Source organism: Brachyhypopomus gauderio, chromosome 2 (assembly GCF_052324685.1).
Source record: "Brachyhypopomus gauderio isolate BG-103 chromosome 2, BGAUD_0.2, whole genome shotgun sequence".
Taxonomy (NCBI): Eukaryota; Metazoa; Chordata; class Actinopteri; order Gymnotiformes; family Hypopomidae; genus Brachyhypopomus; species Brachyhypopomus gauderio.
The window spans coordinates 36,523,987-36,536,632 of NC_135212.1; the positions used below are offsets into that span (position 1 = coordinate 36,523,987).

The 12,646-nt window shown below is 47.2% G+C and overlaps 1 protein-coding gene across 4 annotated transcripts in view; it reads left to right on the forward strand.

Moving 5' to 3' along the window:
* chst8 (carbohydrate (N-acetylgalactosamine 4-0) sulfotransferase 8) overlaps positions 1-12,646 on the forward strand; it is a 143,886-nt gene that overhangs the window by 25,327 nt on the left and 105,913 nt on the right. Inside the window, exons 1-3 of one of the 4 annotated variants that reach the window (XM_076995139.1) lie at positions 3,959-4,319; positions 5,737-5,850; positions 8,863-9,039. In XM_076995139.1, coding sequence (XP_076851254.1) covers positions 5,817-5,850; positions 8,863-9,039 — 211 coding nt within the window. In that variant the 5' untranslated portion in view covers positions 3,959-4,319; positions 5,737-5,816. Of the gene's footprint in view, positions 1-3,958; positions 4,320-5,736; positions 5,851-8,862; positions 9,040-12,646 lie in introns of those variants that run through there. The other 3 variants (XM_076995133.1, XM_076995145.1, XM_076995152.1) reach the window with 3 other exon arrangements.

A 12,646-nucleotide genomic window follows, 5' to 3' on the forward strand; every position in this document is an offset into this window, starting at 1 on the left:
AATAAGAAATATATAAATTTTACTGTGTCAGTGGGTATATTACATGTCAGTGGGCTGCTGTGTCAGTTGGTATGTCAATGTTCTATATCTGCTGAAAACCGTGACCGGTGCCAAGGCCCTATGCTACACGAAAAGCATTTAGGTCCAAAACTATTTAAATGATAGAAAATTAAATTGGCAGTATCATGTAGGTCAAGGAACCAGTCCACCCAGCAGGCCAAACTTCAGTTAGAGGCTCTCACATTGTAATAAAACACACCGCCACTGGGGCCCATGAGGCTGTTCCATTAAACTGGGACTGAGGGCCTCTCACGTCGCAAGACTCAGGAGGAGACTTCACAGGAGAGTTATTGATGGGCAATGTTTGATATTCTGTCTGGTCCACATCTCTCTGACTGTTTAACTCCCACATTAGTGCTGTGTTTGCCAGTAGATCGACAATTACACCAGAAAGCCCTGCATTTCTTCTGGTATTCCGGCCAGCCATCAGCCCTTGAGAAAACACTAAATAATACATACGAATTTTGGAGTGTCCACCGCAGAATGAATTTAGACCCCACCACCACCACCATCACCACCACCACTGCAGCCCACCCCAGCCCACCCCCTGCAGTCTGTTGGCGCCTTAAAACATGGCTTGTTGACAATTCCCACATTGTGTAGACTTTGTTGGTGTACAGACGAAAGGGATATGCTCCGCCAACAGGCGAGATGCTGAGTGTTTATGTGAAAGAGACCTGGTGGAGTTGCCAGTGGTATTGATTTTGGGCCACTACTGCCATCTATCAGGTTAATCCGTTTTAATACTGGGCATGTGGACGTGTGTGGCGGGGAAGCACGAGAAGCCACGCCCGTCTCTCTTCTGACCCAACATAACGAGTGCGCCAGCCTCTGTGCATTTGACACGTTTTGGTGTGTGAGTGCTTGTTTCTGTACAGCTTAACGTAGCTGGAGCAGCCATGCGAGATAAACGCGCAAGTGTGACTTGTTAGCTGTGTGAAATAGTATTGATTTGGTCTGTAGAAGAACACCTGCCTGTGTTAGACTCAAAGTCCGCTGGGGGGTTTGGAGTGAGCCCCCCTACTCCAAACGTTTATTTTATTTAACGTGAAAGGCTGTTCCTATGACGAGTAAGGTTGGGTTGTGTGATCAGTGTCCACCCCCCAAGGTGGAATGAAACCTTCGCCTCTGATCCAATTCTCATCGTTGGTGTCATAGTTGAACATTTTGTTGATCGCAGGTCAGTGAGCAATTTGGTGGTCGTAAAAATTCTGCAGGTGCGTTGTTTGTGACGAAAGAGGACAAGATGTTTACTCATCCCCAGTGTGTACTCAGCACCATTAAAGCCAGAACGGTGTGGTCTAGTCCTTCTGGTGTTCTGTAGCTGTACTTACTCTCAGGCATTAGTCCAATAAAAGTAAACCAGGAAAACTGAACCAGAACAGATAAATGATTCACAATTTAACACTGACACAGGTCATCCGCAGGACCAAAAGGTTTGGCATTGGTAACAAGAGTGAGACAGACTTGAGCTTTTCCATGTCCTCATAAAGGGTGCACATCACCAAACAGATGCCTTACTTACAGACCTTATAGTTAGGAATGCCTGGTCCACAGTGCATATTAATGGCATCATATTAATAGTATGAGAGGTATAGAAAATCACGCGCGCGCGTGTGTGTGTGTGTGTGTGTGTGTGTGTGTGTGTGTGTGTGTGTGTGTGTGTGTGTGTGTGAATACTCTGTAGTCTTTGATAAAGCCTCACTTTACAACATAATGTATTCCCATTAATAGGCAGTCTGGTTGAATGCAGCTGTGAAGGAAAACCTGGTTCAGTTTAATTAAAGTCTAATTAAGATTATTATGTTCACTAGCACAATTACTTCTTTTGAATTTGAATAATGTGATTCGTTAGAAATGTGAATAACGTGATTCGTTAGACAGTGAAATGGGGGGGTACACTGTGGAGAGGAGTTGTGTAGGTGTGACAGTGAAATGGGGGGGGTGCACTGTGGAGAGGAGTTGTGTAGGTATGAAACTCCCCGGTTTGCACAGATACTACTAGGCTCTGTCAGGTATGCAAAGTTTGAGTTTGAATTTGCATATTTAGTTAGAAACATGCTAATTATGCAGGATGGACAACCCCACTATGATGATGTTCCTGCAGCATGGATACAGCATACACCTGCTCTCACTTATGCCTGCATGATCATACTCACCCACCACCTTTCTTCTCTCCCCACAGCCTTCAACATCACACAGTCTTCAACACCACCCTCACTCCTCACAGTCTTCACCATCACCCTCACTCCTCACAGTCTTCACCATCACCCTCACTCCTCACAGTCTTCACCATCACCCTCACTCCTCACAGTCTTCACCATCACCCTCACTCCCCTCAGCCTTCACCACCACCCTCACTCCTCACAGTCTTCACCATCACCCTCACTCCCCACAGTCTTCAACACCACCCTCACTCCTCACAGTCTTCACCACCACCCTCACTCCTCACAGTCTTCACCACCACCCTCACTCCTCACAGTCTTCACCATCACCCTCACTCCTCACAGTCTTCACCACCACCCTCACTCCTCACAGTCTTCACCATCACCCTCACTCCTCACAGTCTTCACCACCACCCTCACTCCTCACAGTCTTCACCACCACCCTCACTCCTCACAGTCTTCACCATCACCCTCACTCCTCACAGTCTTCACCACCACCCTCACTCCTCACAGTCTTCACCATCACCCTCACTCCTCACAGTCTTCACCATCACCCTCACTCCTCACAGTCTTCACCACCACCCTCACTCCCCTCAGTCTTCACCATCACCCTCACTCCTCACAGTCTTCACTACCACCCTCACTCCTCACAGCCTTCACCACCACCCTCACTCCTCACAGTCTTCACTACCACCCTCACTCCTCACAGTCTTCAACACCACCCTCACTCCCCACAGTCTTCACCATCACCCTCACTCCTCACAGTCTTCACCACCACCCTCACTCCTCACAGTCTTCACTACCACCCTCACTCCCCACAGTCTTCAACACCACCCTCACTCCTCACAGTCTTCACCATCACCCTCACTCCCCACAGTCTTCACCATCACCCTCACTCCCCACAGTCTTCACCATCACCCTCACTCCTCACAGTCTTCACTACCACCCTCACTCCCCACAGTCTTCACCATCACCCTCACTCCCCACAGTCTTCACCATCACCCTCACTCCTCACAGTCTTCACCACCACCCTCACTCCCCACAGTCTTCACCATCACCCTCACTCCTCACAGTCTTCACCATCACCCTCACTCCTCACAGTCTTCACCACCACCCTCACTCCTCACAGTCTTCACCACCACCCTCACTCCCCACAGCCTTCACCACCACCCTCACTCCTCACAGTCTTCACCACCACCCTCACTCCTCACAGCCTTCAACTCCACCCTCACTCCCCACAGTCTTCACTACCACCCTCACTCCTCACAGTCTTCACCACCACCCTCACTCCTCACAGTCTTCACCATCACCCTCACTCCTCACAGTCTTCACTACCACCCTCACTCCTCACAGTCTTCACCACCACCCTCACTCCTCACAGTCTTCAACATCACCCTCACTCCTCACAGCCTTCACCATCACCCTCACTCCTCACAGTCTTCAACTCCACCCTCACTCCTCACAGCCTTCACCACCACCCTCACTCCTCACAGCCTTCACCACCACCCTCACTCCTCACAGTCTTCACCACCACCCTCACTCCCCACAGTCTTCACCACCACCCTCACTCCCCACAGTCTTCACCATCACCCTCACTCCCCACAGTCTTCAACTCCACCCTTACTCCCCACAACCTTCAGCATCCTCACTCCCTACAGCCTTCAACACCACTCTCACTCCCCACAGCCTTCATTACCACCCTCACTGCCTATAGCCTTTAACACCACCCTCACTCCTCACAGACTTCAACACCACCCTCACTGACTGCAGACTTCAACACGACCCTCACTCCCCACCTTCAACACCACCCTCACTGTCCGCATCATTTTACATCATTTTGTCTTAATATTTTACCTTGGAAACAAAAAAATCTCTATGGCAACATCTGACTAATATTTGAGAGATAGTTTTCCTCCTTGCTTATCTCTCCATCAAACACGTCTCTCCAGGTGCCAGCAGGCTCGTTCTGCTGAGAACATCCACTAAGTGATCACCCTCCAGACACGTCACAGCTGGAGTGGCCCCTGTAGCATGGCAGGCTCTCATGGTGCTGCTGTGACCTGAGTGTCTACTGTGGACCCTTAATGACTTTTCGTGAGTCAGGTTTGGACCACTCATCACCTGCCCTGTATTCAAACCTACTTATTCATTATAGAGGCTGGTAGCATGGCGCTCGGCTGTGCAGAGAATGAGCTTCCACTCCCTGTTCCTCTGCACTTTAATGCACATATGTACTACATTTTATTTGGATGCTTTTCTTAAGACCAGGATTTTCAGCATTTTCAATGGTTGTGAGCTGTGTAGTGACACAAACGTTGACATTGATCTGCTGAGAACGTAGAAATGACTGAAAAATTCTGGTAGGTGGTGAATACCTCAGGACTGAGAAACACTGGTAGGTGGTGAATACCTCAGGAGTGAGAAACACTGGTAGGTGGTGAATACCTCAGGACTGAGAAACACTGGTAGGTGGTGAATACCTCAGGAGTGAGAAACACTGGTAGGTGGTGAATACCTCAGGAGTGAGAAACACTGGTAGGTGGTGAATACCTCAGGAGTGAGAAACACTGGTAGGTGGTGAATACCTCAGGACTGAGAAACACTGGTAGGTGGTGAATACCTCAGGAGTGAGAAACACTGGTAGGTGGTGAATACCTCAGGAGTGAGAAACACTGGTAGGTGGTGAATACCTCAGGAGTGAGAAACACTGGTAGGTGGTGAATACCTCAGGAGTGAGAAACACTGGTAGGTGGTGAATACCTCAGGAGTGAGAAACACTGGTAGGTGGTGAATACCTCAGGAGTGAGAAACACTGGTAGGTGGTGAATACCTCAGGAGGGTGGGCATGGGGTCAGGTTTGCAAGCAGAAGCACAGCTGATTCCACTGGTCCCATGCTTAGGTCATGATTAGGTGATCTTTAATTGGGTAGTCTTTAATCAGGTGGTCTTGACCAATTAGTCTTTAATCAGGTGGTCATTCAAATAACTGATCAGTTTTCAGCTGCTCCTTCCTGGCTTGGATGAAAAGCTGGTCTCACACAGACCCTTAGTGGAACTGATTCACTGTCACTGGTGTGTGATTTACCTTAAGCAGTCTTGATCAGGTGGTCTTTAGTCACGTGGTCTTTAATCAGGTGGTGTGTAATTTAGACCTTTGGCAGTGACATCATCCTCTCTGCTTTTACACAGGTTTAAATGTGTAAGTTTAATGTTTTGCTTTTTCCAGCATGTCAGCATGTCCCTCTTCTGTCTGACCTGGGTGGCTCACTAATTAAGGTCCCGCAGACAATCTTCTAATTAGAACGTATAATATTGGACACTTAATTAATCATAATAGAAAAACATAGTTTACAGTCTGATAGTTAACAGTCTGATGTTCAACAGTCTGATAGTTTACAGTCTGATTACAGTTTGGTCTGTCTTTCAGTGTTTATCACATGAATACAGAATACACAGTGTTTTTCAATGTTTTGTACACTCAGCATCATCTCTACCTTATTTTCTCTTATAGCTGTGGCTGAATTCTGATGCAGTAAAAATCCTGATCTCAGATGCACATCGCTATTCTCCATATGACCATAACTGATTAGAATGGAAACTGACCCCAGATCAGCCCTCCAACCAGGTTTGAAAGATATACAGCCTTCTGGTCTCTTAGTGCTCCAGCCCATTTCCCTGAGTAAACGGTGTCTCCCACTGTGACGGCTTCCTTAACGAGCCGCACCACATAACGAGCTCTGGAATATTAATGCATTCATGTAGTCTGATGTAATTATATGCCATTGCCCTGTGCTCAGACGCATACTTTGTTATAAATGTGTTAATCCAGAACACAGGGCCTCTTAAGATTTGACTCTTTGATTTCCAGACAACATTATCGCATGGATGAATAGTGTCATTTCAATGGCTCCTGATGTCCCAGGGGTCCCAGGGGAAGGGAGCTGTGTATCTGTGCTAAACAAATTCAGGTGTGTAGGTGTAGTTGGTCTGATTAAAAAATTTAGAAACACTTCAAGGGTGATCAGGAGATAACACACTCCAGTAGTGATCAGGAGTTAACATGCTCCAGTAGTGATCAGGAGTTAACACGCTCCAGGAGTGATCAGGAGTTAACACACTCCAGGAGTGATCAGGAGTTAACACGCTCCAGGAGTGATCAGGAGTTAACACACTCCAGGAGTGGTCTGCAGTTAAACTAAAGAAATGTAAGTTCAATTGCAAAACTAATTTCATTGTTGCAGAAGAAATTCATGATAATGAAATCTGAATATTGAAATATCCAATTAAAAATGTTTGTCATTTAGATTTTTGCCATTTCTCCAACCCACATACAGCCATTGCCAAATAGACAGTTTTATTCCAAAACATTTGAACAACCCTCACACAGACATTTCAAGGAAGACTCCATGATAATAAGAAGGCTAACCTCACCTGACAGCTAGCCCTGATTCACCCTGACCGTACAGGTACAGCCTCTGTGTGGTGCAGATACTCTAACGAGCTGCGTCTGCTTGTCCGTGTTCTGTAAAAGCCAGAAGAAGGGGTAGCTGGGTGAATGTTGGACAGCCCACGAAGACAGCAGATTTCAGGAAGTGGTGTATGTGTGTGTGTGTGTGTGTGTGCGTGTGTGTGTGTGTGTGTGTGTGTGTGTGTGTGTGTGTGTGTGTGTGTGTGTGTGTGTGTGTGATAGGGAGAGACAAAAAGAGACTTGTTGAGTGCGCGCACACATGACAGACATGCACATATATAGAATCTGTGATCTGTGTAAAGGGCTTAGCACATTCACAAACACACACACACACACACACACACACACACACACACACACACACACACACACACACACACAGGAAATGTGTAAAAGGTGTCAATCTACCCTACACACCCATATTCACATGTCCACTCACTCACACACACACACACACACTCACACACACACACACACACACTGATAGTGATTATTATCTCTAACATCTAATCACTAGGTCTTTGCATGCATGTTTATGTAGTCCGGGGTCAGCAAGTGAAGACAGTTAGGTCACACTGCTTTTGATTAACAGGCCTGTCTGCCCTCCTGTCCATCAGACTCTCTGGGAGTCATTAGCTGACTGACCAGCCACTCCATAAACCTCAATACCTCTATCAATATTCATTCTGATTAAGGTTAAAAAAGAAGAAGAATGTAATGGAAGGATTTGATTGCCTTCACTTTGCTTTTTCTATGGATGGGTTATGAGGGAGAGAATGATTCTCTGAGACCTCCAGACGAGGCTCTGGGGGTTGGGGGGGGGGGGGTGGGGGGTATGAGGTAATATTGATGAATCTGTGCGAGCAGAAGGGTTTGTAGGTCTTTCTCTTTAAGATGTATGGTGCAGAGTGTAAAGGCAAGGGAAGTGTTTGAAGTGTGTGGAATTTTCTGGAGGGAATCTAGAGCTGGTGATCTAGAGCTGGGATCTGGAACTGGGTCTGGAACTGGGTCTGGAAACTGGGGGTCTAGCGCTGGATCTAGAGCTGGGATCTTTTCAGAGTGCGTTGGCTGAGGGCCATATCAGTAATGCAGCTTCATGCTTGAACCCAGTCTGTAGTATTAGATAACGCCATGGTGGCACGGAAGTTGTCCGGAAACAACTTTCATTATAGCACAAGAATTCTGGAGGTATAGGTATCTGTCTTGGTCTAAAAGTCATTTTTATCTGTGCTCTTGGGACACTCTCATGTCTCTCCCACATTCCTCAGGGAACACAGAAAAGAATCAAGCAACTGTTCCTACTACTGAAACCAATAAAAGCTCCCAGTCCAGTATAAAGTGCTTTATTAATGGGATGAAACAGGGGCTTTATATACAGCATGCAGTCCCTAATCTACTGCTGCAGATCCAACAGCCTGTTGTTCAGCATGTCTGACTCTACACACAAGTGCTGAGGTCACTGTCTGCACCAGCACCATGGGGATTTATCCTGAATGTTGAACGTTTATCTCACCCTTTTAGTTAAGGCTCCTTTCTTTTCTTTTCTTGTTTCGTTTCTCTTCTTGCCATCCATGTTCCCCAAAGTCATTTTGTGTTTCCAAAAGAATGGACGTGAAGACCGTTATTATGGACATGGACCCGCAGGAACTCTGTCTCGGTTAAGATGACGCACATTTTGCTGCAGTTAAGTTAGTCCTGTGAACACTTGTAAAAAATCATTCCAAGCATTTTGCAATTCACCTGCTGTGCACATACTTCCTGGAAAAGTGGTGGGTGGTCGCATTGCAATAACAAACAGCATCGCGACAGCCCAACTGCTAAACAGAAGAAAACGTCAAAAACAAACGTGTACTTTATCTGATCAGTTACATAGAGCAGCTCACCGATGACCTTGTTACCGAACTGGATATGTCTGACACCAAGGTCTAGTGCTCAATATGTAACATCACCTCTCTCTCTCTCTCTCTCTCTCTCTCTCTCTCTCTCTCTCTCTCTCTCTCTCTCTCTCTCTCTCTCTCTCTCTCTCTCTCTCCTTCTCTCTCTGTGTCTCTCTCCCACTCCCTCTGTCTCTCTCTCCTTCTCTCCCTCTCTCTCTCTCCCTCCCTCTCTCTCTCTCTCTCACACTCTCTCTCTCTCTCTCCCTCTCTCACACTCTCCGCTGATGTGCAGAGATGCTGTGGTCGGACTGTAATGTGCTGGACACGGTGAGGGCCAGGAGGAGGCCGTGGGGCCCCACGCGGAAACTCTCCTGCTCCTTCTGGTTCCTGCTGCTGTTCGGGGCTGGAGGGCTGGTGCTCTTCATACACCTGCAGGACCTGGCAGACATGGTGCAGCAGCAAACACCTGGTGAGACACACACACACACACACACACACACACACACACACATACACACAAGAACACACACACATAGACACACTCTCTCTCTCTCTCTCTCTCACACACACACACACACGCACACATACACACGCACACATGCCCTGGTCATTAGCCACTGTTCACATGTAGCTGGAGCTAAATGCTTCTGTATGTTTCAGCCAGTCAGGAGCCATGCCACTTCAGTGCTCTGAGTGGACAGTGGCTAGCACTCCTTGAGCCTTGGCACCACACCATCCACATTCACTGCCATGGTGGGTTGGGATATTTCTAGCATAACACTACTTCCACTAGGACTGGTACAATGGCGGTGTGAACTGCTATAGCATCAGTGTGAATTAGCAGAGTGGACTGGCATGTGCCTGCTGAAGCCTCAGAACACACGGTAGCCTGGGGTTTGTTTTTACCCTACAATGTGCCTACAAAAGCATCCAGGCATACCTGCAGAAACAGCCACTCCTCCCACTCATGTGGGCTGGCTCCTCCTATTTATGTGGGCTGATCATGTGCAAGCGAAAAGTGCCCACTATAGAAAACCATTGCCTGTACTGCACTGAAAAGTTCAATTACAACTGCAAAGGTTCAAGTCCTGGAACAAGAGAGTAACACCACAGTAACACCAGAGGGACACCAGAGAAACACTAGAGTAACACCAGAGTAACACCAGAGGGACACCAGAGAAACACCAGAGTAATACTAGAGTAACACCAGAGGAACACCAGAGGAACACTGGCCAAAAATATCAACAAACAACAACAAAAATCACAAAAGAACACTCTGCTGTGATTTAGTCTGACCAGTGCATTCACCCTTGTAAAAATTACCCCTAAAGTCCATAAAATGGAACTTATTGACTCTTTTTAGCTAACAGTTGGTAGGACTGACCCCAGACGCGAGGGTGAGCATGGGAGCATCGCGGTCATGGACATGTGGAGGGCTGACCATCTGGACAGAGCATGGTGTGTGTGTGTGTGTGTGTGTGTGTGTGTGTGTGTGTGTGTGTGTGTGTGTGTGTGTGTGTGTGTGTGGGTGTGTGTGTGAGTGTTAAGCTCACATCTGACCAGGAGACACTGGAGCCTTAGAGAGAATAATGATAGATCGGTCTTTACCTTGTATTTGTTAGTGCCACACACACACATACACACACACACAATATACACATACACAATTCACACACACAATATATATACATGCACACCACACATGCGCACACCCACACACACAGCATACCCACACACAACACACATGTACACAGACACACACACACCACACACACACACACACACACACACACACACACACACACACACACACACACACACTCTGAATTTAGTCATGCAATAGCACTACGGAGAATGACAGTTTGATGCTAAACTGTCTTCAATCTCCCTTGGAAATAATCATTTCAATACAATTGGGGTATCCTCTACAAGTCACCATGGGAACTGCCAACAGTTGATATAAACTGCTGACAGAAATTTGGAGCAGCATGTGTGTGCTGGACAGCTTAGATCTCTCTCGTCTGTCTGTCTGTCTGTCTGTCTGTCTGTCTGTCTGTCTGTCTCTCCCTCTCTCATCACAGTAAATTTCCAGTGAGTGCTCCAGTTATTTGGTCATTTCTGGCAATCGCGTAGAATAATGGGCCTTTTTCTGAGCTGTTTAGATACTTCAAAAGCTCCAGAGTAGCTCCATGTTCTCACAGCTTAGCAGCTCAGACGGGATAATGAAGAAACGCAGCACTATCCTAACCTATTCAGGCCAATAAACGCAGAAGGTCCAGATTATACTGTTTACATTACAGTCAGAGCAATTAAAAAAGCCATGTTTTCTTCAGTTTTCTGATGATCAGTTTTGTGAGCTGGAGAGCAGCATCATTCTTGAGGCCTTCACGGCCAGCGTCTCCATGAGCCCTAACTGTGAGGGTCCAACTGGACTGGTGGAGTGAAGGGCAGTCTTCCTGTGTGCCTCCCAGACGTGCAACCCAGATGTACAATCTAGACATGTAGCTCAGACACGCAACCCAGACATGCTGTGGCTCACTGGAAACCCAACACAGCCGTGTCTGAGTTGTTTCACTTTCGTATCATTCTTCTCCACTCATCTCACTCTGCTCCACTCTCTCTCACTCTGCTCCACTCTCTCTCACTATGCTCCACTCTCACTCACTATGCTCCACTCTCACTCACTATGCTCCACCCTCTCTCACTCTGCTCCACTCTCTCTCAATCTGCTCCACTCTCTCTCACTCTGCTCCACGCTCACTCACTCTGCTCCACTCTCTCTCACTCTGCTCCACTCTCTCACTCTGCTCCACTCTCGTCTCACTCTGCTCCACTCTCATCTCATCTGTTATCGAGCACCCTTGGTCCTTATCATGTTTCCTTCTTTTTTGTTCTTTTTCTCACTTGCTCTCCTGTTTCTATGGACCCTTCTCTCTACCTCTCTTATCTGCCATTATCTGTTTCTCTCTCTCATCGTTATCTCTCCAGCAGGTTCTCTCTTTATCTCCCTGCTTCTCAGTGTCTGTCTCTCTCACTTTCCCTCTCTCTCTTTCTCTGTCCCTCCCTCTCTCTCCCTCCCTCTCTCTCTCTCCCTCCATCTCTTTCTAAGCACCTGTAAGGGATTCCGTATTGACTCCGCTGTACTACAAGCTTGTAATCCACAGTACTGCTGTTTATTCCTGATCTGTGCGCAAAGTACCGTAAATTGGACAATAGACAGAGTGCACTCTGAAAACAAGGCCGTAATTACAGCCCCACCATGCAGGGGAAAGGCCGGATACCGCTGTCACTGTAGTCATCCGCCGTCACTGTAGTCATCTACCATCACTGTAGTCATCCACTGTTACTTTAGTCATCCACTGTCACTGTAGTCACCACCATCACTGTAGTCATCCGCCGTCACTGTAGTCATCTACCATCACTGTAGTCATCTACCATCACTGTATTTATCCACTGTTACTTTAGTCATCCACTGTCACTGTAGTCATCCACTGTTACTTTAGTCATCCACTATCACTGTAGTCATCCACTGTCACTGTAGGCATCCACTGTCACTGTTGTCACCACCATCACTGTAGTCATCCGTTGTCACTGTCGTCATCTGCCGTCAGTGTAGCCGCCATCACTGTTGTCACAACCATCACTGTATTCATCCACCATCATTGTAGTCATCTACCATCATTGTTGTCACCACCATCACTGTAGTCATCCACCATCACTGTAGTCATCTACCATCACTGTAGTCATCTACCATCACTGTTGCCACCACCATCACTGTAGTCATCCACCATCACTGTAGTCATCTACCATCACTGTTGTCACCACCATCACTGTAGTCATCCACCATCACTGTTGTCACCACCATCACTGTAGTCATCCACCATCACTGTTGTCACCACCATCACTGTTGTCACCACCATCACTGTAGTCACCACCATCACTGTTGTCACCACCGTCACTGTAGTCATCTACCATCACTGTAGTCATCTACCATCACCGTTGTCACCACCGTCACTGCTGTTTGTTCCTGATCTGTGCGCAAAGTACCGTAAATTGGACAATAGACAGAGTGCACT